The 27,982-nt window shown below is 43.2% G+C and overlaps 1 protein-coding gene across 4 annotated transcripts in view; it reads left to right on the top strand.

The window, feature by feature from the left end:
• LOC138298625 (zinc finger protein 813-like) overlaps positions 1-27,982 on the top strand; it is a 165,894-nt gene that overhangs the window by 101,258 nt on the left and 36,654 nt on the right. For all 4 annotated transcript variants that reach the window (XM_069236892.1, XM_069236891.1, XM_069236890.1 and 1 more), the window contains exon 6: positions 2,330-2,425. In XM_069236892.1, the coding sequence (XP_069092993.1) occupies positions 2,330-2,425 (96 nt within the window). The remainder of the gene's footprint in view (positions 1-2,329; positions 2,426-27,982) is intronic.

The following is a 27,982-nucleotide window of genomic DNA, read 5'->3' as shown; positions in this document are numbered from 1 at the left end:
TATTCTGGCGGAGAGATCTACGCCTTTTACAGAAAGCAAGATGGCTAAGTCCCACTTGGCTCTTCTTTCATGTGATGAAATATCTGCCCGGCATATAGTACTGATACCATTAACACAAAATGTTCAATAGACAAAGTTTCTTGCAGTGAAACAGTGTCTACATTAATAATTAGAGAGAGACACTCAGTGTTTGTGAACTTAGAATGAATACCAGCAGTATTCCATGAGAAGGTTCTAAGGCCTCGTTGATGGTCCTACTTGATATTTTCCTGGGGTCACCTACGACCATTACAAAGCCACTCCAGAGATCACATCTTGCCCCAGAACTAATTGACCCTCCTTTCATATTACTTCTGTACTGGGACAGTACTGTGCTTCCATCCCCATTTTGGGACAGAGTCAGTCCAGATCTTCCAGAGAGGCCAGCATTTCAAAGAAATTCCGGGCTTTCACATTGTAAGTTGACCTATCAATCCCAGGGTGAGTGGCTTTTACTGTTGCATGATTGGATGTGTGGGCAGCGGGCCTATACAAGTAGCCAAAGGGTAGCTCCTAAATGGATCCTGGAATTTGTGTCCAGTTGTAGAGACAATTAAGAAGTGTTTTAAACCTGTATTTAGTAATCTAAAGTTAATAATCACACAGTTGACATTTACTTCCTTATTATCAGGACCGATCCAGGGAGTTTCTTCTTACAATTAAAACTTCAGTAGAAAAGTCAAGGCACCACACAGATTTATTTCCTTAACTAGTAGATTACCTTATTTTTCAAGGCCTAGTGATCTTCCTTCATAGATGATGTTAGAGTCTGAACAACCTTTAGGACTATTACATACGGAGTACGCTCCGATGGAAGCAGAGGAAAGGTATTTGTCATGATTTCAGATGCTTAATTAGCTTCACCAGAATCTATTTCCCTTCCTCTTCCTCTTGACCCCTCCTGCGGTGCTGTAACTGTTGCTACTTGCTCACTCGCCGCCACCCTAGATTGCACTATGGCCATACTAGTCAAGGAATTACTTTCGACTGCTGCTGTCCGGTGGGGTAGGAGCAGAGCGAGAGATGGTGGTCCCTTGGTGTAAAAAAGCAGATGGCACAATAGGTGGTACAAACGCCGACTACTGGGCAACAAAGAGAGTTCAACTTGCACAGTTCTAATTCTGTTGCCCCCAACCAATACAAAATTGGTTCAAGGTTGCCCATCAAGTACTAAAGTATTTTACTGCACATGTCTTTCATTGTGTCCATTAGTTTGTCCTCTTCTGCTACTCCAATGTCCCTGCAAGAGGAGGGGATAGAAGGGCCTGACCTCTTTGATTTAGTCCCAACTTCAGCTCTCTTTCTTTTACCCACTTTACCCCTTGTTTTGGCTCCACATAGATAAGATTCGGGTTTGCCTCCTCTGTTTTCTCAGTAGGGGGGGCTGACTGGCATATCTATAGCACCCGGCCCCACTTCAGATGTTAACTGCCACTCTTATATAGGTGGTTGGTGCAGGTTGTGGTACCGAGGAGACACCAGGGGATGTGAAATAGGTGGAGGAGAGGGATAAAAGGTGTTTGGCTAACTCAATCTCCTTATTGATAACTCCAATTGCCCTCTATACAAAATCGTCAAGGGTACCAGGAGCAGTTTTGGGGTAATCTCCGAAGGTACGTGCTTCCCCATTTCAGAAAGGATTACAGGTCTTTAAAAAATAAAAGGAATAACCAACAGTACCTGGTGAGCGATGAAAAGGGTGTGGCCCATCTCGGCCTCCTCCTGATGATGACTGTCTGCTGTTGGGTTGATCTTCTCCCTGGCACGTGCCCGGACGCATCCCATGAGCTATGAGTCCTAGAGCGCTTATATGGAGGGCCAGAGTGCCTGGGAAGCCCTCCTCCTGCTGCACAGACTCCTGGGTCCACAGAGCGCAAATTCTTATAGTGGAAAGAAGTTTGGGATATAAAATCAAATTGCCTCATTCAGTTGAACATTCCAAGATGATCCTTTAGATATTTTCCTAATAGAATGAATCCATCCAGGATTATTTTCCTAAAATGCCATTGAAAAGGAAAATAATCTTCTGCATTTGGAGACATTTCTGTGGCTACTTGGTGCTTGTCGTTCTGAACATCGCCTACTGACACACTTTACTGTTGACTACACTACCTCTTCCAAGTGTAATTGTTTTCCCACAGACTAAAGTTTATCAGATCATGCTTTGATATTTTTTTACATCTGACTTGTAAACTGACTTTGACAATTGAAAGCGATGTTCTTATAACCTTATACTAGTTCACTGTTATTATATTGTGGAAGAATATATTTTATTTTCTCCTGCCACCAGCTGGACCCGACGTCCCCTCTGTGTTTCCATTAGACATCAAGAATAAAGAAGACACACATTTTATGGAACAGCTGCAGCCTGAAGAAATAACCACAGGTGAGCATGCAAGCACTGTAACTGTCCCAGATTGAGTATGTGGTCACTGTGCAATTAGGAGACCTTTTCTATATTTAAGTACTCAGTTTGGACAAGGCTCAAAAGAAAAAGCTTAGGTAGAAGACAGATGTACTGCTTAGGGAGATGGTTCCACATGCATATTGGTTGGGGAAAGCATTTTTCTGTTGCTTCAAACCTTTAAAAACGTTCCTCATGAGATGCTACTTTCAGGGGCCTTGTCGTAACACAGAGGTTAAGGAAGCATTACAGAAGCCCAGTACTATGATGGGCAAAGAAAATCATGGGATTGTGTTCTCTGGGTGTAAGTCATGGAATACTGCAGTATATGCTACTTTGATGTGTTTGGACTTTAGAGCTCACATCCCTTCCCAGGAAGTCACAGTTTTACCTTATGTACAGATGCAGTGGCCTCATTTGTCAGTGCAGAGAATCCTCCGGTGAAGTTTTGAAGTACATTTTAAGTTTAGGGCCAAACAGTGTGCTAACATTAATACGGGGTGCCAGGCATCTCCAGACTTTCATTGCTGTATACTTGGAAGAAACGGGGGCTTCTTATTGTTTGTTACTATTCATTTATTTGAGAATCGTTTCAGTCATAAAAGTTGTCCAAAAGGATCATTTCACAGTGTGTGCTGGCGGTGCTATACAGGATTTTATTGTTAGCTGGAGGCTTCAGACCTTGTGAATGGGAGCGATTGATTTAGAGATAGCATGAAACAACCTTATAGCGTCCAAGAATCATTGTTCATTTGATCTTTGTTGTGCGAGCGATCATGATAGGCTGAATGAGTTTTTTTTAAACCACCAGCAGCTGTATGTATCACATGCCGCCCTTTCATATCTTTGGTAATTACACATGGAACAGAGATCTTTGGTTGTTGTCAGCAGGACGTTCTCTATATTGTCTGAGTATTTGCCCCGAATATTACAATTTTGGGGTGTGGTGGCTTCCATTTACTACATAGGGCTGTGTGCCCTGTAAATTTGCTGTTACTGTCCATGCCGAACCCACAGTCAAAACTAATCCCGTAGCTTCCCCCCGACAATCACAGCTTCCCACTGCCATTGTCCCCTCATCAGAGGCAAGTAAGTACCGTTACGCTCACTAAAATGCAGATTCTGCTTTCTCTGTACGCCGATCGCACAGCGACCCATCCCCACAAGCCCATCTGGAAGAAGTGCCTGATTTCTGATAGAGCAGTGTCTGAGCAACACAGACAGGCTTCCATCTTCCAAGCGCTTTAGAGCTCTGCGCTCTGACAAGCTGGCAAGGTGGATGAGGGAAATAAACCCTTGCCACTGACATCCACTGTGACAGGTATGTCACAAGTGTGAATCCTGGCAAGGTTAAATTCCCAACTTCTGAGGTTGTTAAATTGAGTACCATTAGGATAGGTAATAGAAATACCAATCATTTGCAATACATAAGGACAGAATAACTGTTATGAAGTGAAAAGTAAGTTATCATTATTTTTATGATGATAATTATTATTACTATTATTGTGGTAGATTCTTTCTTTGGATAGCAAGGGCAGGTCACAGACCGCTTTTGACAAGAATAGTGATAAAAGTACCATCTCTAAGGTGTTGGACATTTTTAACATATTTTTAGAGCCTTGGTAGTTGGAAGGAAAACAAGCATTTGCAATGCACAAGGGACTCGCATTTCTCTGAGTTACAACTATTAGCAGTTGTAAACTCTCAACCAGATTTTTCTTTCCACATTGAAAGAAAAAAACTGCGCAATCACGCTGCTATTATCAGTTGTAAACTCTTAACCAGATTTTTCTTTCCACATTGAAAGAAAAAAACAGCGCTGCTACAGTTCACTCGTAATGAAACCTATCGGCAAAAGTGCAATTATCTACGTAACCGGCAAAAGTGCAATGAACTATGTAACAGGGTCGATGTTATGCAAAGTGCTCGACTTGTGCCAAGCGAGATCGCTCGGCGAACAAAAGATAAAAAGTAGTCCACAAACCTGATGGGAAACAGCGAGCCTCGCATGTTTTCAGTACTTGGTCGCTGCACTGGAGGAGGGCTAACCACCGGAAAAGGCATGACATACGTGTGCCTTGCACTAATGAAAGCAAGCTGAGTTTAACAGGTAAGCCCACGAACCAATGAAAGACAACTGACGTGACGTGAACGGGGCTCCGAGCCCTTTTCTAACTCCTAAAGCGTCTTGCAAGCGAAACGCATGCGCAAGTGCATGTGACGCAGGCTTGACCCTAAAAAGAGTAATTTGATGATAAACAGAGGAGATGAGGCATGCCCTGCTGTCTCCTGTTGGACATTGTACAGTCTGGACCCAATTCCTGCTTTTATATTGCATTCCACTTGCAGATAAAAAAACAATATGGCAGACGTTGTTATTAATCGCACTGTGCTTTAGATGATCAGTCAGTTTGCAAAGAATGGTGTTGTTCATACGAACATAGTTGCTTTTTTGTCTTTGAGGAATCTGACAATTCCCCCTCGAGATGAGGAAGAAATAATTGCATTCCCTGAAACATGTTTTTTGTTCCAAATAAGCCTTATGGAGCTTCAGTTGCTGGTCTGTTTAAAGACTGTGCATTCAAGTTGGGTCAATGACGGGCATGGATTGTCCTCTTTTAATTTAATAGTATATGGTGGGAAAGTTTTAACCTTTCAGATAATTTTCTTACTGCCAGACCCTTAAAAGAGATAGTTCCTAATTTTATTTGGAATGAGAATTGAAATGAAAATGTTCTTGGACTGCAGATTTCAAAGTTGGTCTTAGACAGGGCTCTATTTCTGCCATTTTCAGGCAAGCAAGAGGAACTAGGTAGCCGCATAAGCCTCTGAGGCATAGCAGCCTTTGAAACCACAATGCCAGAGTCTAGGCTTTAATGCTTGGTAGGCGATTGTTTCAGTATCTCCTCACTTTGGCAGCAAATAGGCCATTCCCATGGAAGTATTTAGACGAGTGCCAAAGAATCCTAGCCTTTTGGCAAGAACAAACTCCGTCTTTTTGATGTTTATGGACCATCCTAAGTTGTGAAAGGTGTTGGATACCACCTTTAAATTCTAGGCCATTTTCCAGAGACTGGACCTTTATCAGCCATTTGTTAAGGTAAGGTTATAGGTGAACTTCCTGGAGACGAGCATTGAAGGCCACTACAGATTAAGCATTTGTGAAAAACAAACAAACTGAACTAAGCCTCTCTACTGCTGTTAGAGACCACCTTTTACAGTTAACAGGTATTGACACTGAACACAGCCAAAGTGCAGTAAAACAATATGGCTGACTTTTCATTCTGTAAAAACAGACATTACCTAATTATATACTGGCTTGTCATGACCATATACCTAGGTAGATTGCAAAGTTATCACGGTATACCATGGCCCAAAATATAACTAAGACCTAGCTGTATTATTAGATTGCAGTACCCCTGCGTCACTCATGGTGATGCATGAGCACTGTCAGATTTACAAAGGAATACAAGGCCACCATACGTGACAGTGCGTTGATTGGTAAATCTGGTGAAACACAGGGCAGCACAATTTGCCACACACCATACTCTACGTTGCTGCTAAATTTCAGATTCATATGTATGTCATGCCATGCCTCTGTACCCACTCCGTTATATCCACTCTGCGCCACCTGGCTCTACGCCTCTCCACTGTATGAGATTCTACTCTACGCCACTCCAATCTACATCACTCCCCCGTATGCCACTCTGCTGGATGCTACTCCACTATACCCTATTCCACTGTATGCCACTCACACAACAACACTCCACTGCACAGTATTCCAGTGTATGTCACTCCACTGCACTTTACTCCACTCTGCGTCACTCCAGTGTATGGCACTCCACTGTACTCCACTTCATTCTACACTATTCGACTCCACTCCAATGTATGCTACTCCATTGTATGCTATTACACTCTACCCAATGCCACTGTATGCCACTCCAGTCTACACCACTCCATTATACACCATTCCACTGTAGGCTACTCCACTATACACTATTACACTCTACACCACTCTGTTGTACAACACTTCGCTATACCCCACTCCACTCTATGCTATTACACTTTGCACAGCTCCACTCTTTGCCAGTGCACTCTATGCTAATACACTATATGCAACTCCACTCCTTTCCAGTGTATGCCACTTCACTGTATGCCACTCTACTATACAATGCTCCAGTAGCTATTCCACTCTTTACCATTCTACTGTATGCCACTCCCTCTATACTATTCCACTGTATGCCACTCCACTATACAGTACTTCACTCTACGCCATTCCAGCATATGGCATTCCACTCTATGCCTCTTCATTCTATGCTATTCTATTGGACTCCACTCCACTGTATGCTATTAAACTCTACCCCATTCCAGTACACGCCTGTCCAGTCTACACCACTTCACTGTATGCCACTGTACTGTACGCTACACCACTATACGCCATTCCAGTCTACTCCACTCTATTGTACACCACCCTGCTCCACGCTATTCCACTGTATGCTGCTCCAATATACACTGCTCCACTCAAGTCCACTCGTGTGTACACCACTCCATTTTACGCCTCCAGTCTATGCTAGTCCATTCAATACCACTCCACTCTACACCACTCCACTCCAATATATGCTACTTCACTCTACCCCACACTATTGTATACTACCCCATTCTGCACCACTCCATTGTATGCCACTCCACTCTAGACTATTCTACTCTACGTCACTCCTTTGAACTCCACTTTATGCAATTCCACTGTATGCCACTTAATTTCATGCTATTACTCTGTATACAACTTTAATCGTTGCCCCTCTACTGTATGGTATTTTACTCTACTCCTCTCCACTGTATGGTATTACACTCTTCTCCACCCCACAGTACACCACTCCAGTCTAAAGCACTTCACTGTTCGGCACTTCTCTGTATGCTACTAAGCTATTTGCTATTACACTTTACGCCACTCCACTGTATGCTACTACACTGTACGCTCTTACATTTTTTTACCACTCCATTGTATACCACTCCAGTCTACACTACTCCACTCTACACTGTTTCACTTTATACCACTATTCTTTATGCTACTCAACTCCAGTGTACTGCCCTCCACTCTATACAACTCCTCTTTACAAAACTCTACTACACTCAATGCCACTACAGTAGACTCTACTCTATCCACGTACACTCACCATCCAAATTTGCACTCAGCTCTGTGTCTGTACACTCTATTGTAAGACACTGTACTCCACTTTACAGTATCCACCACTGTATGACACAGCGCTCTACCTATTGTCTGGTTAGCGAGCTGAAAAGTGTGTGTAACGAGGCCTGCTTCTTACAATAATTTGAAGGCTGTGAATAAACTGTAAATCAAAATTATACCTATAACTTTAGAATTTTAAAAGTTTTTGTAGTTTAAACTTGGTTTGTATATGGAAAATATGTTTTCCTAACTATAACTAAGCCCCTTTGTTATATATGTTTGATGGCATGTGTAGCTGCAGATACACATGCTATGCACAGGTCCTGCCATCTAGTGTTGGGCTCAGAGTGTTACAAGTTGTTTTTCTTCGAAGAAGTCTTTTCGAGTCACGGGACCGAGTGACTCCTCCCTTTCGGCTCCATTGCGCTCGGGCGTCGACTCCATCTTAGATTGTTTTCTTTCTGCCATTGGGTTCGGACGTGTTCCTTTTCGCTCCGTATTTCGAATTGGGAAAGTTAGCTAAAGTATTGAAAACTCGACGGTATTGTTCTCGTTCAGTACCGGTTTAGTGTTAGTGTATCGGCACCGACATCAAGACCACTTCGGTGGCCCTTCGGGGCTTCCACTCTTCATCGAGGCCTGGTCGACCCGACCACACCCGTCGTCCCAGACTAATGGACCGTACCCCCTTCCGTTTCTGTCCTAAGTGTCACGCAAAGTATCCTTATACAGACCGGCACAGGGTCTGTAACCTGTGTTTGTCGCCCGAACACAGAGAGGATACTTGTGAAGCTTGCTGAGCGTTTCGATCGAAGAAAACCTTGAGAGATCGACGCAAAAGAAGACTGCAGATGGCGTTGAAACCGAAAGAACAGCTCGACGTCGAGGGGGAAGAATCTCCATCCAAGAAACCGACTCAGATGAATCTGACAGTGAACGACCCTCGACGGTGCAACAAACCATAAGTAAACCTGCCCCGTCCCAGACTCAGGGTCACACCAAGAAACTCAAGGCCATGGGGACGCCACCGCCAGCAGGCCATGGCTCAACCCACAGAAGGGAAGGTGACCAGATAACATCGGCACCGAAAAAGGCCAAAGAGTTGCCGAAGACTTCTGACTCCGGTCGAGATTCCGGCACTGAAAAATTTCGACACTGAGTGATCGAATCGACCAAACCCCGTAAAAGCTTCTCGGAACCGAAAAACACTATTAAGTTAGAAACTTCGGTACCGAAAAAAGCGGCCTCGGAGCTGAAACGAACCTCATACACTGAGGAGCAAGGGCTTTCCATGCAACTCAAGGAAAGACATAGATTTGAGCAAGAGTGGGATATAGAGGAACCTGATCAAAGACAACAAAGGTGTGACCGGGCCGCCCCGGGCAACAGCGGGGAACCGGCAGAAACGGAACGCGTCCGCAACGAGGCCAGCGTCCTGAGGTTGCCTCGGCAACCTCCGATGACGAGGAGGCTCCGGATTGGCCACCAGGCGGCCAAAAGACGGAAGCTCCGGTCGAGAGGGGGAGAGCCGGGGAGGAAGAGAGGAAGGAGAACAACGGCGGCGACGACGAACCGAAGAAAGAAGAGAGAGACGGCGACGAGGACATCGGAGGAGGACCCCAGTGGCCTGGAAGCGGCGGAACCCGAACCCAGAGGAACAGCGCCCGACCGGAAGCAGGGGAGACCAGCCCAGACCGACGAGAGGACCTCCACAGAGCCAGCCACGACCCTGGAGGGTCGTGGCTCTACAAGGTACGGTCCTTCTGGACAAACCGAGGGGCACAATAAAAAGGGGAGAAACGCTGGGGAAGGGAGGGAGGCAGGGTGAGGGGAGGGAGGAGAGAAGGGCACTTTAAAGAGCACCGGGAGAGCACAAAAGGGTAAAGTACGGAATATACACAAGCCCTGAAGTCCTCACTGGCACCTATATCACACATAAAACCCCCCCCCCCCCTCCTTAAACCTTTTCCCCAGTAAAACAAATAAGTAGAAGACGTGTTGTAAGGCGTTCGTTCCACTCACCAGCGGTATGTGTTCCCTTTTTCTTGTATGTCACATCCGGGACCTTATGAGGACGATCCGGTACGCCACCTAGAGAAAAGGAAGAAAAGGGACACAGATTAGAAGGAAGATATTCACCACTCCAGAGAAGAAACCGGCGCTAAACGTCGTACTGACTTTTCATCGGTTCTTATTTCAAATTACTAATAAATACTTACCTCAAAAACCCAAATTTACCTCTCCTGAGTGTCTATACTGTGGGGACTGTCTACAAAAGGTTACATATCCAAAAGGATACTGGCAAGATTCAGACTTTACCTCCACTCAAATCTAAAAGAAAACTTACATTTCAAGAAACAGAGATGCAACCAAAGGCCAAAGTGGTTAGAGACAAGTCACAACCACCACAGGTCTCACCACAACCATCCCCACTGCACTCACCACACTTGTCACCAGTGGGAACACTGTTAATGCACTCACCCACACATACTGGGATGACCCAAGATGACGCTGATGCATGGGATTTATATGATCCACCGATATCGGATAACAGCCCAGAGTGTTATCCAACCAAGCCGTCACCACCAGAGGACAGTACAGCATATACGCAAGTACTAGCCAGGGCAACTACATTCCACAACGTAACGATGCACTCTGTACCAGTGGAAGATGACTTCCTTTTCAACACTCTGGCATCCACCCATGCATCCTATCAAAGCCTGCCAATGCTACCGGGCATGCTCAAGCACGCACAACAGGTCTTCCAAGAGCCTGCAAAGGGAAGAACTATACCGCCTAGGGTCGAAAAGAAATCTAAACCACCCCCAACAGACCCAGTGTTTATAACGCAACAGCTCACACCGGACTCAGTGGTTGTAGGGGCGGCAAGAAAAAGGGCGAACTCACAATCGTCAGGGGATGCCCCACCACCTGACAAAGAGAGTAGAAAATTTGACACAGCGGGTAAGAGATTGGCATCACAAGCAGCCAATCAATGGCGAATTGCTAATTCGCAAGCCCTACTTGCACGCTACGACAGGGCACACTGGGACGAGATGCAAGACATCATCCAGCACTTGCCCAAGGAACACCAAAAACGTGCCCAGCAAGTAGTTGAAGAGGGACAGGCCATATCTAACAATCAGATAAGGTCCGCATTGGACTCTGCAGATACAGCAGCACGAACTGTCAACACAGCTGTAACGATTCGCAGACATGCTTGGCTGCGGAGTTCTGGATTCAAACCAGAAATTCAACAAGCGGTATTAAATATGCCGTTTAACCAACATCAGTTGTTTGGGCCGGAAGTCGATACTGCCATCGAAAAAATGAAAAAAGACACGGACATGGCCAAAGCCATGGGCGCGCTCTACTCCCCACAATTCAGAGGCACTTTTAGGAAACCACAATTTAGAGGGGGGTTTTGGTAACAAACATCTGAACCTTCCACCTCCCAAACAAAACCCACCTATCAATCACAATACCAAAGGGGGGCATTTCGTGGTTCCTATAGAGGACAATTCCCAAGAGGAAGAGGGAAATTCCAGCCCGCCAAACCAAGCCCTACAAGCAGTGACCTCAATGTCACAACACCCCAACACTTGTCACCAGTGGGGGGGAGGCTAACCAAATACTACCACAATTGGACACATATTACCACAGACACATGGTTCCTATCAATTATCCAACATGGTTATTGCATAGAATTCACAACATTTCCTCCAGATGTGCCACCAAAACCGCACTAACTGTCTCCACAACACTTAGACCTATTACATATAGAGGTCCAAGCACTGTTACAAAAACAAGCAATAGAGCTAGTACCCAATCACCAAAAAGGAACAGGCGTTTACTCACTATATTTCCTCATTCCAAAAAAGGACAAAACGTTAAGGCCTATTTTAGATCTCAGAACACTGAGGGCCTGATTACAACTTTGGAGGAAGGTGTTAATCCGTCCCAAATGTGACGGATATACCACCAGCCGTATTATGAGTCCATTATATCCTATAGAACTCGTAATACGGCTGGTGGTATATCTGTCACATTTGGGACGGATTAACACCTCCTCCAAAGTTGTAATCAGGCCCTGAATCTCTTCATCAAATCAGATCATTTCCACATGGTAACACTACAAGACATAGTTCCCTTACTAAAAAAGGGGGAATACATGACAACACTGGATCTCAAGGATTCGTATTTCCACATACCCATCCATCCTTCTCACAGGAAATACCTAAGGTTTGTAATTCAAGGCAAACATTATCAATTCAAAGTGCTACAGTTTGGGATAACAACAGCCCCCAGAGTATTTACAAAATGCCTAGCCGTAGTAGAAGCTCACATAAGGAGACAGCACATACACGTATTCCCATATTTGGACGACTGGCTAATAAAAGCCAACACTCAACAACAATGTCAATTTCACACGCAATACGTCATAGAAACTCTACACAAACTAGGGTTTTCTATAAATTACCAAAAATCACATCTGCAACCATCCCAAATACAACAATACTTGGGAGCAACAATCAACACACAAAGAGCAATTGCCACTCCAAGTCCACAAAGAGTACAATCGTTCCAAAATGTAAGATCAAGCGTACAACCAAACCAACACTACACGGTAAGGTTTGTAATGAAACTACTAGGCATGATGTCTTCATGCATAGCAATTGTCCCAAACGCAAGACTACACATGCGCCCGTACAACAGTGCCTAGCAAAACAATGGACGCAAGCACAGGGTCAACTACAAGATCTAATGTTGATAGACCGCCAAACACCCTCTTTGCTTCAATGGTGGAACCCTATAAATTTAAACAAAGGGCGGCCATTTCAAGGCCCAGTGCCTCACGCCATTATCACAACAGATGCTTCCATGCTTGGGTGGGGAGCACACCTCAACAGTCACAGCATACAAGGTCAATGGGACAATCAACAAAAACTACTTCACATAAATCACTTGGAACTGTTAGCGGTATTTCTAGCATCAACAGCGTTTCAACCACTGATAGCCCACAAACACATTCTTGTAAAGACAGACAATATAACAACAATGTATTATCTCAACAAACAGTGGGGGACACACTCGTCACAGCTGTGTCTCTTAGCACAAACAATTTGGCATTGGGCAATTCACAACAACATTTGCCTAATAGCACAATACATACCAGGCATTCAGAATCAGTTAGCCGACAATCTCAGTCGAGATCAACAGCAAACTCACGAATGGGAAATACATCCCCAGATCCTACAGGATCACTTCCACCGCTGGGGAACACCAAACATAGATCTATTTGCAACAAAAGAAAACGCAAAATGCCAAAACTTCGCGTCCAGGTACCCACACCCTCAGTCCAACAGCAATGCTCTATGGATCAGCTGGTCAGGGATATTTGCTTACGCTTTTCCCCCTCTCCCACTCATTCCTTATCTGGTCAACAAACTGAGTCAAAACAAACTCAAACTAATACTCATAGCACCAACCTGGGCTCGCCAACCGTGGTACACAACACTGTTGGACTTATCAGTAGTACCCCACATCAAACTACCAAACAGACCAGATCTGTTGACACAACACAAACAACAGATCAGACACCCGAATCCAGCATCGCTCAATCTAGCAATCTGGCTCCTGAAGTCTTAGAATTCGGACATTTAAACCTTTCACAAGAGTGTATGGAGGTCATCAAACAAGCGAGGAAACCTACAACAAGACATTGTTACGCAAATAAATGGAAAAGATTTGTTTGCTACTGTCAGACTAATCAAATTATGCCACTAGATGCCTCCACAGAAGACATTGTAAGTTATTTACTATACTTGCAAAAGTCTAATCTAGCTTTCTCTTCCATTAAAATCCATCTCACTGCAATATTTGCCTATCTGCAGATTAAACATACAACATCGCTTTTTAGAATCCCAGTTAATAAAGCATTTATGGAAGGACTAAAAAGAATCATACCCCCAAGGACACCACCAGTACCTTCGTGGAACCTTAATATTGTATTAACACGACTCATGGGCCCACCATTCGAACCCATGCATTCTTGTCAAATCCAATTTCTAACTTGGAAAGTAGCCTTTCTAATAGCCATCACATCACTTAGAAGAGTGAGTGAAATACAAGCATTTACTATTCAAGAACCCTTTATACAAATACATAAACATAAAGTGGTTCTCCGTACAAATCCAAAAGTCTTACCAAAGGTCATATCACCATTCCATCTAAACCAAACTGTGGAACTCCCAGTCTTCTTTCCGCAACCAGACTCAGTAGCTGAAAGGGCCTTGCATACATTAGACATAAAGAGCACTAATGTATTACATTGACAGAACGAAACAATTTCGTAAAACAAAACAATTGTTCGTAGCTTTCCAAAAACCTCATGCAGGTAACCCTATATCCAAACAAGGCATTGCCAGATGGATAGTTAAATGCATTCAGACCTGTTACCTTAAAGCTAAGAGAGAATTACCCATTACACCAAGGGCACATTCCACTAGAAAGAAAGGCGCCACAATGGCTTTTCTTGGAAATATACGAATGACAGAAATTTGTAAGTGAGCCACCTGGTCTACTCCTCGTACATTTACTAAGCATTACTGTGTAGACGTGTTAGCAACACAACAAGCCACAGTAGGACAGGCTGTATTAAGAACATTATTTCAGACAACTTCAACTCCTACAGGCTAACCACCACTTTTGGGGTGATTACTGCTTTGTAGTCTATGCACAGCATGTGTATATGCAGCTACACATGCCATTGAACGGAAAATGTCACTTACCCAGTGTACATGAGACGCTGCAGATTCACATGCGCCCTCCCACCTCCCTGGGAGCCTGTAGCCGTTTTTAGTTGCATGAAAATTGTAAATATATATAATTATTATTTTAATACACACTATGTACATACATTGCTACTCCATTGCATGGGCACCTCTAGTACACTCACAACTCCTAACTCACCCTTTGCGGGGAAAACAGTCTAAGATGGAGTCGACGCCCATGCGCAATGGAGCCGAAAGGGAGAAGTCACTCGGTCCCGTGACTCGAAAAGACTTCTTTGAAGAAAAACAACTTGTAACACTCCGAGCCCAACACTAGATGGCAGGAACATGTAGATACAAAAGCCATAAGTGTCATTACTGCCATTACTATAAGAAGGCATGCATGGCTACGTTCTTCTGGTTTTAAACCAGAAATTCAGCAGGCAGTACTCAACATGCCTTTTGATAAAAAGCATTTGTTTGGCCCTGAAATCGATACGGCCATAGAAAAACTGAGGAAAGACTCAGACACTGCCAAAACAATGGGAGCAATATACACAGCACCGTATAGAGGCTCCTTTCGCAGGCATCAGTTTAGAGGAGGATTCAAGCCACAATCCACTGAGGCTTCTAACTCCCAGGCAAAGCAAGGGCAACAACAGCAGCAGCAATACCAGAGAGGGTGATTTAGAGGGTCTTACAGAGGCCAGTACTTTAGAAACAAAGGCAAGTTCCAAACCTCAAAACAAGCCACTAGACCATCTAAACAGTGACTTATTTACCATCCCTCAACCCCACACTTCTCCTGTGGGGGGAAGACTGCAGCAATTCCACTCCCATTGGCAAAACATCACCACAGACCATTGGGTGTTGTCAATTATCTGTAATGGCTATTGCCTAGAATTGATTTCTACCCTTCCAAACATTCCTCCACATTACCACAGGCTGTCCCCAGAACACAATGTTCTATTACAACAAGAAGTGCAAACGCTACTACTAAAACAAGCAATAGAATTAGTCCCACATTCTAAACAAGGAACAGGAGTATACTCACTATGCTTCCTTATTCCCAAAAAGGATGGCACACTCAGGCCCATCCTAGACCTCATATCTCTGAATCTATATATCCTGTCAGAACACTTTCACATGGTAACTATGCAGGACGTCATTCCATTACCACAAAAACAAGATTACATGACTGCATTAGACCTCAAAGATGTGAATTTCCATATACCCATCCATCCAGCCCACAAAAAATACCTCAGGTTTGTCATAGCAGGAAAACAGTATCAGTTCAAAGTTCTACCATTCGGCATACCAACAGCTGTCTAGCGGTAGTAGCAGCCTACCTAAGAAGGCAACACCTACATGTCTTTCCATATCTAGTTGATTGGCTAAAAAATCAAGCAATTTTTTACAATGCCAACAACACACTCAATACGTAATAGAGGGCCTACTTAGACTATGGTTCCCTCTCAACTACCAAAAATCTCATCTTCAGCCAGCACAGGTACAACCTTACTTAGGTGCTATTTTAAATACGCAAAGAGCCCCAGCATATCCAAATACACAAAGGATAGAAGCTTTCCAAAATCTCATACCACAAATACAGCCAAATCAACAATACTCTGTAAGATTTATCATGTGAATCCTAGGAATGATGGCATCCTGCATAGCAATAGTACCACATGCAAGACTCAGCAGGAGGACACTACAACAGTGCCTCTCACAACAATGGTCTGAAGCACAGGTTAAATTGCAAGATCTAGTGTTGTTGGACTGCCAAACGCACAAGTCCCTTCAATGGTGGAATCTCAGCAATTTAATGAAGAGGCGGTCATTTCAAGACCCTGTGCCTCAGACCACAATAACAACAGATGTATCAATGATAGGTTGGGGAGCTCATCTCAACAACCGTACCATTCAAGGGGAATGGGATTTGAAACAGAGAAATTTTCACATAAACCATTTAGAATTATCAACTTTGTTCCTTGCCCTAAAAGCGTTTCAACCCCTTCTCAAACACAAGTTTGTTCTGATAAAAACAGACAATATGACGACCATGTATTACCTGAAAAAACGAGGCGGGACACATTCTCAAATGTCCCTTTTAGCCCAGACAATATGGAAATGGGCAATTCACAATCACATTCATCTATTAGCAGAATAAATTCCAGGAATACATGATCAGCTGGTGGATCTCCTAAGCAGGCTCCACCAACAAACACACGAATGGGAGATTCACTTTCAGGTACTTCAAAAGTACTTTCAAAAGTGGGGAACACCAGAAATAGACTTATTTGCAACAAGCGAAAATGCAGAATTCCAAAACTTTGCATCCAGACGCCCACATCCTCTATCCAAGGGCAATGCTCTACGGATCAACTGGTCAGGATATTTGCTTACGCTTTTCCCCCTCTCCCACTACTTCCCTTTCTGGTCAACAAATCTCTCACCATGATATTCATAGCCCCAACATGGGCACACCAACATTGGTACACCAAACTTATAGACCTGTCGGTAGTACCTCACTCCAGACTTCCAAACAGGCTGGATTTGTTAACACAAAACAAAGGTCAAATCAGGCATCCAAACCCCAGTGCTCTCAACTTAGCGATTTCGCTCCTGAAGTCATAGAATTTGGATACCTAAAACTTCTAGTAGAATGCATGGAAGTGCTCAAGCACGCACGTACACCTACCACGAGACAATGTATGCTAACAAATGGAAAAGATTTGTTTACTACTGTCAATCTGAAAATACTTATCCACTTAAAGCATCAATACAAGATATTGCATGCTATCTACTTCATTTGCAGAAATCAAATCTAGCTTTCTCATCCATTAAAATCCATCTTACTGCAATATCAGCATACTTGCAGACTACTCAGCACACCTCTCTATTCAGAGTTCCAGTTATAAAAACCTTCATGAAAGAATTAAAATGTGTTATTCCACCTGGAAAACCACCTGTTCCTACTTGGGATCTAAATATCGTACTCACCAGACTCATGGCCCCACCTTTTGAACCCATGCATTCTTGTTAGATTAAATTTTTGACATGGAAGGTCACCTTTCTAGTAGCTATTACTTCATTGTGAAGAGTTCGTGAAATACAAGCATTCACTCTTGAAGGACCTTTTTTCCAAGTACACAAGCATAAAGTTGTACTTAGAACAAATCCCAAATTTCTGCCAAAAGTGGTATCACCTTTTCACATAAACGAAGCAGTGGAATTGCCAGTCTTCACTCCACAGCCAGACTCAGTTGCAGAAAGAATCCTTCATACGCTTGACCTTAGAAGAGCTCTAATGTACTACCTAGATAGAACTAAAGAATTTAGAAAAACAAAACATCTTTTCGTTGCCTTTCAACAACCACATAAAGGCAATTCTATCTCTAAACAAGGATTAGCAAGATGGATTGTTAAATGCATACAAACATGTTACATTAAGGCAAAAAGACAACTTTTGATCACAGCTAGTGCACATTCCACTAGAGAGAAAGGTGTGTCTATGGCATTTTTAGGAAACATATCAATGGTAGACATATGTACAGCTGCCACATGGTCCACTCCTCATACATTTACGAAACATTATTATGTAGATGTATTTTCAAAGCAACAGGCCAATGGTGGCCAAGCTGTCTTAAGAACATTATTTCGAACAACTTCAACTCCTACAGGCTAGCCACCGCAAGTTTTGGGGAGAGTAACTGCTTTGTAGTCTATGCATAGCATGTGTATCTGCAGCTACATATGCCATCGAACTGAAAATGTCACTTACCGAATGTAATTCTGTTCGTGGCATGTAGTGCTGCAAATTCATATGCACCCTCCCTTCTCCCCGGCAGCCTGTAGTCGTTGCAGTTTTATTATTTGTACATATTTAGATACATTTACATTTGCATGGACATCTATTTTTACTTACTAATTTTATAGAACATATATATTCCTACACTCTATCACTCCTTCCTACACCCTTTTGCAGGAAAACAATCTAACAATGGAGTCGATGCCCATGCACAGTATGACCGAGAGGAGGAGTCACTCGATATTGTGACTTGAAAAAGGCTTCTTCGAAGAAAAACAACTTGTAACACTCCGAGCCCAACACTAGATGGCGGACTTATGCATAGCATGTGAATCTGCAGCTCTACATGCCACGAACAGATGTACTCTGGGTAAGTGACATTTTCCATATATATATAAAACAAGAAGAGATGGAACACTCACGGGTACTTTAAATCCAATTTATTGCGCCACAGACGCGTTTCAGCAGCATTTAGTGGACTTTGGTTAGGAATATATATATATATATATATATATATATATATATATATATATATATATATATATAAGCTGCAAGTATCAGCTGTGCAGCCACTGAGCAAACCATCTTCTACTACCTGAGGAAGGTGGAAGCTGAAACGTTGTAGTGGAAATATATTTTTGTTCTTTAGTGAGACCATCTGTTTGAGTCACTTCTTTCTTGGATATATCTATGTTGGATGACATGTGTAGCTGCAGATACACATGTTATGCATAAGTCCGCCATTTAGTGTTGGGCTCGGAGTGTTGCAAGTTATTTTTCTTTAAAGGAGCTTTTTTTGAGTCACGAGATCGAGTGACTCCTCCTCTCGGTGGTAGTGTGCATGGGCATCAAGTCCTTTGTTAGATTGTTTTCTTTCCGCTGTTGGGTTTGGACGTGTTTCTTCTTGATCCGGTGAATCTCGATTCGGTAATTCAGAACTTATTCTACTCTTTCTATAATATCGTCGGTATTGTTTTCGATCGTGTTTCCATCTATACTCGATCCGATTTAGACCATCGGGGACGGATTTCTCGTCCTTACAAGGGCAACGCCCTTTGAGGGCCTACTTCAATGTGAGTCTGATGGAACGAACTCCATTTCCATTCTGTCCTTGGTGTCACCCTAAATTTCCGTACACCGATCAGCAATCTGTGTGCAATCTTTGTATATCTCCAGACCATCAAGAGGACAATTGTGAGGCCTGTAAATCTTTTCAATCAAAAAGACTCTTCGGGACTGTAGAGCTCGTTGTCTCGAGATGGCGTCAAAATCCACAGAAGACACAGCGAACATCTTCAGCGAAGAACATGCCCAAGAAGAAGTTCGACAAGGGGCAATCTTTTTCATCCAAGACTCAAACTACAAAGAACATTCAGATGACGACAGCCACTACGTGCTGTGGCGCAGTACGTGAGTACAACTGCCCCATCACACCACACAAAAATGATTAAAAAGATCCTTCAGGTCATAGTCGGATTCTAAAAGAAAGTCCGGATGACCAGCCTTCAGGTTCGTCACCAAGATTTAAGACTAAGGTTCACTCGGCTTCGACCAAACAGACTCCCATACCAGTCTTGGAGTCGAGCACAAAATCCGAAACCACATCTTCGGAGCTGAAAAGATCAGTAACATCTTTGAGCCAAAAAAAGTTACAACATCTTCAGAGCCAACACTTTTAGTTCGACGAAAACATAAGCTTTCGGAGTTGAAAGCCATGAGTAGTAAAGAAACTACTTCTACCCAAGAATCCATAGACATTCAACCTATTTTGGAGGTGATGGACACCAAACAGACACAGGAAGAATAATTGCCTCCCTTCCAATGTCCTTTAAAAGGAAATTGACTTTTAAAGACACTTCAAAACCTCCACCAAAGAAGGTCTTCAAGGACAAACAACAGGGAGAGACTTCAAAGCAGAAACAGCCTTCACCACCACATTCTCCTCTTCCTCCTTCCACACCACTTCCACCACCATCACCCACATATGAGGCACAATTAACACCAAATACATCCTCAATTTCACCACATGGGGATGATCTTAGTGATGACCAACAGGACACAGATCCATGAGATACATATGAATCTGATCCCATTTCATCAAATGACTCTCAGTTATATCCTGCCAGACCATCACCAAAAGACACTACAGCATATGATCAAGTAGTGGCTAGAGCTGCAGCCTACCATAATGTGCAAATGCACACTGACCACATAGAGCAGGATTTTCTGTTTGACGCACTAGCATCACAACATAAGCAATACGAATGTCTTCCTATGCTTCAGGCATGCTCAGACATGCTTCTGATATCTTTCAAGAGCCTGTTAAAGCTAGAATTATCACTCCTAGAATGGAAAAAATATATAAACCAAAACCCTCCGACCCTGTGTTCATAAGATCTCAACTACCTCCTGATTCAATTATAGTTAGTGCAGCGAGGAATAGGGCTAAAAGTCAGTCCACAGGAGATGCCCCTCCTCATGATAAGGAAAGCAGGAAAATAGATGCAGCTGGAAAAAGAGTAGCTTCAAAAGCTGCAAATCACTTGAGGATAGCCAATTCACAAACACTTTTGGTGAGATATTACAGAGCACACTGGGACGAAATGGAGGAGCTGTTACAATACCTCCCGCCAGAACATCAAAAAAGGGGACTGCAAAAAGTTAACGAAGGGCAAGCAATATCCAATAATGCTATTAGATCGGCTATGGATGCAGTTGATACAGCAGGAAGGTTATTTAACACGAGTGTGCCTATTAGGAGACGTACCTGGTTAGGATGTTAAGTTTTCAAACCTGAGATACAACAGGCAGTCCTAAACATGCCTTTTAATAAACAGCATTTATTTGGCCCTGAGCAAAAACAAACTTTAAACAGATTCGGAAACAGCTAAAGCCATGGGGGCGTTGTATACCAAACCCATCAGGGATACTTTTCGTAGACAACAATTAGAGGGGGTTTCAAACCATCAGCTATGGAAACAGCAACTACCCATCGAAAACAATCCTCACAATTCTAAACTAGAGGATCATTTAGAGGTTTCTATAGAGGATCCAGTGATTGAGGAAGAGGTAAACCTTCCACATCCAGAGGTTCGTTGCAATCACATTACCAGTGACTTTCTCACCATCCCCACAGAGCCCACAACCCCTGTGGGAGGAAGACTGGTACATTTCTATCCACAATGGCACAACATCACTACGGATCAGTGGGTTCTATCAATTATCCAACATGGTTATTGTCTAGAACTCATTTCCGCTCCACCAAACATTCCACCTTGCTCATACAAACTAACTCACAAGCATCTCATTCTATTAAAATAAGAAGTACAATCACTTCTACTCAAAGATGCAATAGAGATGGTACCTATACCTCAACAAAGGAAAGGAGTATATTCTCTATACTTCCTTGTACTAAAAAAGGATGGTACTCTCAGACCACTCCTGGATCTCAGACCACTCAATCAGTACATCCTCTCAGAGCATTTCCACATGGTCACTTTCTGGATGCCATTCACTTACTACAAAAACAGGACTACATGACAGCATTAGATCTAAAAGATGCTTACTTCCCCCATTGCCATACATCCAGCACATCGCAAATATCTAAGATGTGTGATAGCAGGCAAGCACTACCAGTTCAAAGTGCTACCCTTTGGAGTAACAGCAGCACCAGGGGTATTCACCAAATGCCTCGCAGTGGTTGCAGCATACCTCAGTAGACAACATATGCATGTCTTTCCCTATTTGGACAACTGGCTCATAAAAGCCAGCACCATTCAAACCTATCAACAGCACGTACAATACACAATCCATATCCTACACAGCCTAGGGTTCACAATCAATTACTAAAAATCTCATCTGCCAACCAGCGCATATTTGGGAGCAATTCTGAACACTCAGTCAGCATTAGCATACCCAATCCCACAGAGAATTCAAGCTTTCCACAATCTCATATCACAGCTACAATACAATCAAACTTACACAGTAAAGCTTATCATGAAACTGTTGGAAATGATGGCATAGTGCATAGCAATAGTACACAATGCACGCCTAAACATGAGACCCCTACAACAGTGTCTCTCGCAACAATGGTCTCAGGCACAGGGACAACTCCACAATCTAGTGTTGTTGGCCCGCCACACTTACAACTCTCTGCAATGGTGGGATCACACCAAGTTATCAAAAGGGCGGCCATTTCAGGACCCTGTGGCACAGACCATAATTACCACCGATCAATGACCGGTTGGGGACCCCATCTCAACAATCTTACCATACAGGGACAATGGGACTCCATTCAACAAACTTACCTCATACATCACTTGGAATTTCTAGCAGTGTTTCTAGCACTCAAAGCATTCCAACCACAGATCACCCACAAAACAGTGTTGATAAACACAGGCATGATAACAATGTATATTCTGCAAAAACAGATGGCGACACACTCATCTCAATTATCCCTTCTAGCACAGACAATTTGGAAGTGGGCAATTCACAGTCACATTCCACTATTAACAGAGTATATCCCAAGGATACACAACAAATTAGCGGACCTCTTAAGCAGGGCGCAACGACAAATACACGGATGGGAAATTCACCCACAAGTGATTCAACAGTACTTTCATATGTGGGGAAGCCCAGACATAGACCTCTTCGCAACAAGCGAAAACGCAAAATGCCCACACTTTACATCCAGGTACCCGCACCCTCGATCCAAGGGCAATGCTTTATCAATGAATTGGTCAGGGATATTTGCTACGCTTTTCCCCCCTCTCCCACTAATTCAATTTCTGGTCAACAAGATCCATCACACCTCCCTCACTATGATACTCATAGCTCCCACATGGGCACGTCAACACTGGTACACAACACTGTTGGATCTGTCTGTAGTACCACATTACAAGCTCCCAAACAGACTAGATCTATTGACTCAAAACAAAGGTCAGATCAGGCATCCCAATCCCAGTATGCTCAACCTAGCGATTTGGCTCTTGAGGTCATAGAGTTTGGATATCTACAGCTTCCATCAGAATGTATGTACATTCTAAAAGAAGTGTGTAAACCTACAACTAGACAGTGCTATGCAACTAAGTGGAAATGTTTTGTATATTACTGTCAACCGAAAACATTGATCCACTTAAAGCATCAGTACAGGATATTGTCTATTATTTGCTTTACTTACAAAAAGCAAATCCTGCATATTCATCTTTTAAAATTCATGTAACAGCAATATCAGCCTACCTCCAAAATATACAGCATACTTCTCTGTTTAGAATTCCTGTCATAAAAGCTTTTATGGAAGGCCTTAAAAGAGTTATTTCACCTAGAGCTCCACCAGCCCCTATCTGGAATCTTAACATTGTGCTCACAAGGCTTATGACGCCACCATTTGAACCCATGCATTCTTGCACTCTACAATTTCTCTCATGGGAAGTTGCTTTCCTAGTAACAATTACTTTGTTAAGGAGAGTTAGTGAAATTCAAGCATTCACTTTAGAAGAATCTTTCTTCCAAACTCACAAACACAAAATAGTACTTAGGACAAATCCAAAATTCCTACCCAAAGTGGTTTCACCATTTCACATCAATCAGTCAGTTGAATTGCCAGTCTTCTTTCCACAGCCAGATTCAGCTGCTGAAAGAGCTCTTCACACTCTTGATGTCACAAGAGCTCTGATGTATGATATAGACAAAACAAAATACTTTTTGTGGCTTTTCAGCAGCCTCCTAAGGGTAATCCTATTTCAAAACAGGGATTAGCCAGATGGATAGTAATGGATAGTAAGGTTTCCAGGGAGGAGGGAGGGCGCATGTGAATCTGCAGCACTACATGCCACAAACAGATGTCGACTCGGTAAGTGACATTTTCCATATATATCCAAGAAAGAAGTGACTCAAACAGACGGTGTATATATATTTCTTGGATATATATATATATATTTATTTTTTACTTTTGCTGTAGATTCGTGACCCCGTCGTGAATTCGCTGAAAAACTTTTTTTTTTTTTTAAGTGTTTTTTGTTCCTACCTCGGCCCCTTTTCTTATTTTTTATCTTTTTTTGTGGGACTCGATTGAAGCTGGGTCCCAAAATGGCTTCCAACACGTCCTAGTTGAAGTGTTAGCAGCCAGTCAGATCGCAGCACAAGATTGGGAGGGTTCGCGGATCCTTTGCGTCCCTATATATACAAATTTGTTTTTTCTTTAATATTTAAAAAACTACTGAACGAATTTGCACCAAATAATGAAAAGGGCTCTTTCTGGACCAAGCGCTAGCTTTCTGCCAAATTTGGTGTTATTCCTTCCAGCGGTTCGGCCTCTATTCCTGTTGAAAAAAACCTATGGAAATTAACATGGAGAAAACATGTTCAGACTTGCACAGGTCTTCCTGCATCATGGGTCGACTCCCTGAGCTCTAGATTATACCTATATATCATTTCATTATTTGCCTCATCGTAGGGGTTATGGGAAAAATGAGGAGGGGCATCTCCATGTTCACCCCTATATCCAAAGATATTTCCAGCTAGGGCATCACATTTACAACAATTAAAATCTCTTGCCCATATATAAATACAGTCATACCTAATACATTTAGTAAATATATCCAATTCCCTTTCCAGGACTGCAATTACTTGGCTTCTAGTGTTGTCAAAGAGATTATTATAAAAACGTATTAATACTATATTCATCTTTTCAGCAATTTGGAACAATAGAAGCTGGAAAAATGGCGAACTGGTTTAGGTCTTTTTTAGAGACAAGGGGGCTTCTGTGGATACCAAAGTAGCTAAACCTCCCTTTGCCCTTCATTGTTAGAAGTTATAGCTGGTTTTAAAACGGAAGTATACCCTTCAATATGAAAAGCCCCCACATGACAGGTTTCTTGCAAACGTGTCAAGTGAGAAGTTATTACCGTGTTCAGCCATTCTTCATCCTCTAGCTCTTTTCTAGCCCCAGCAACATTCCATGATCTAATGATACTTTTTTTATTCAAAGAATTCATACATAGCAACTCAATCTAATCGTTGGCACCCAGGACGAGAGGCACTACCGTAATTCAGAGTTATTTTCTGTTCCTGTACTGGAATCTCCTGCAGTCAGCATAGCTCGCTACAGCTTCTAGGTAAGGCAGATCTGTTAGATGTAGGTAAGGGGGTATACAAATTAGACTTTGGCATAAATGATGTCAGAGCCAGTCTTTTATGAATAAAGTTTCCCGCAGGGGGTTTATAAAATAGATTAAGTAGTACCGTTGTAATTACACCTGGTTGCCATCCTATTGGTTGTTGTCTGCAGTAGAGGTCGCTGATAAGGACTTCAACCACAGTTGGTGAGCGAAAATTAATGACACAAGCTCTCTTGCATGTTTTTCTATCAAAGCCTATTCCGTTCACTCTTCTCACCATTATAAGTTACTGATATAAAAGATTTGTATCACAATTATGCTTCGAGAGCCAATGTACAATCTTGTTTTTTCCAAATTCCTCCAGGACTCTATAACGTGGGGTGCCAACTTTGGCACATTTTGCAGGATAATTACATATGGCGCTGCCTCAGGCAATAGATGTGAAGTGTATTGGGCAATATTAGGGGTTTTGAGTTTATTATTTCTGTATTGTCTATAATATCAGGCAACTTCTCTTACTGCCTGGCATGAGATTGAATTCCCCCGTGCATGACCCATAATAGATAAGCTAGATGGCTTATAGCTGGGCTGGCCACTCATAAAATGTTCACAAGAGCTGATGTTAGCCAATCCCTAGCTGGTGCATAAAACATCCAGTGCAGCTGTTGGAGTAACAGTCTTTCCTTGCAAAAGTCTATAAGGTCTTTTACTGCTTTCTCTATTAGTTCTACTTTATCTGTGTCTTCTTTTATTTGGGACAAGGGTTTCCTTTCGATAATGTCAATTTTGGCATGTACCTTTTTCAACATCCCCTTTAAGTTTTTAGTATGATTTAAAGTTTGCTCACTGTCCTGCCCTTGGGTTTTCTTGCTCTTGTTACTGAGTTTTACAAAATTACCAGTATTTGTAGGTCTGTCATGGATTCTGTTGGTTGTCTGCTTTTCTTTGCCTGGGGAGAGGTTAGCTTGTTACTGCATGAGAGTACAGATATCTCTGACGGGGTGTTTGAGACACATGGCAGCCGGGTAGAAGTGTTAGCTATCGGTTGTGTCTCATCAACTGGGCTGCTTGGGACACTTTGTCCACCTTCTAGAACAGCAATTTTAACCCTTGTATCCTCAATTGCAGTGCTCAAAGATGTCTCAGTTGCAGGCAGCTGTTCTTCTGCATTGATTATTTGATTATTCTTAGCACCATGGCGTTAGAAAGCTAGTTTGTGAGAGAGATATCTGCTCCTCCAGGTTTTGTGCCCTTCCCAACGGTGCCTGCCGTAAGTTTACGCTTGCCCATGTCGAATCCCCTTGGCTAGTAGGTTAGTAATCAGAAAGAAGGAAAACGAAGCAAAGAAAACCTTACCAGTTTTTAAAACCTCAGTGCAAGAGGAGGGACTGGGCCTTATTCGGTCGCAGTCAGACCAGCTCTTGTCTCTCAGACCTCCCCGCTAGGTCCACTGGGGCCAGTAGTCTGCAGTCCCCCTCCTGTTCAGCAATGCATCCTGCACTGTGGGAGCATGAAGCAGCCTTCATACAAGCGCCTCTGGGCATGAAAGAACTGCGTGCGGCCTCCCTGCAAGGTCCACTGGGGCCGGTAGTCTGCGGCCCCCCTCCTGTTCAGCAATGCATCCCGCACTGTGGGAGCATGAAGCGGCCTTCATACAAGCGCCTCTGGGCACGAAAGAACTGCGTGCGGCCTCCCTGCAAGGTCCACTGGGGCCGGTAGTCTGTGGCCCCCCTCCTGTTCAGCAATGCATCCCACTTTGCAAGAGCACAAAGTGTCCTTTGTATAAGCGCCTCTGGGTGTGAAGGAAGTGTGTGCAGCCTCTCCACAAGGTCCACTAGGCCAGAAGTCTGCGGACCCCTGCTGTTCAGCACTGATCATGTTCATCTAGCCTATACTGTGTAGCACCCATAATCAGCGAAGAATGGCTGTCTTTGAACCTGCTTATAGTTTTATGAATAGGTTTTCGGATTTCATAATCTCCACACGTTATTTGGATAGCCAGCAAAAGATGTCTTTTGTAGAGATTATATTAGATTGTTTAGATTACAGGAACAATGACATAAAATGGGATGTGGGGATTAACCATAATAGTGAAGTACTCTGTGTTAAATTGAATGTGGGGGATAACGTTGCCAGTTGAGGGTGGTGTGGAGTGTTCTTATTCACAGAATGGCACCAGGTGGTTTGCCTTTAGAAGCAGCACTGGGGTTATGTAAACATTGTGGAAGGTAGTGGCTTCAGCAGGTATGGAGCTATGGATTTGTACATTAGTGGAAGGAGGATATGCATTGACCCCTTGCCCGTAGTAAGCCAGCTTGTTTTATTTCCGCAGTGAGTGGAAAAAGGGGTACAAGACTAAGGGGGTCATTCTGACCTCGGCGGTAAAAGGCGCTTACCGCCGGTCAGAAGACCGCCATAACACCGCCGCGGTAAACCGCCACGGTCATTCTGACCCGCAACTGCCAAACCGCCAAAAACCCGACATCCACAAAAGTCCGCCATACCAAAGGTCGGCGAAAAAATGGCGATGACCATACCTCCACCGTCACGCCAACAGAAATACGCCCACACTATCACGAAACACGAATCCACGCGGCGGTCTTTCAAACGCGGTATTCCATTGGCGGTACACCCCGCCGCGGTCAAAAT

This window comes from Pleurodeles waltl, chromosome 1_2 (genome assembly GCF_031143425.1).
Source record: "Pleurodeles waltl isolate 20211129_DDA chromosome 1_2, aPleWal1.hap1.20221129, whole genome shotgun sequence".
Lineage (NCBI taxonomy): Eukaryota > Metazoa > Chordata > Amphibia > Caudata > Salamandridae > Pleurodeles > Pleurodeles waltl.
Note: the sequence above shows the minus strand (reverse complement) of the source record. Positions and strands in the feature narration are given on the sequence as shown.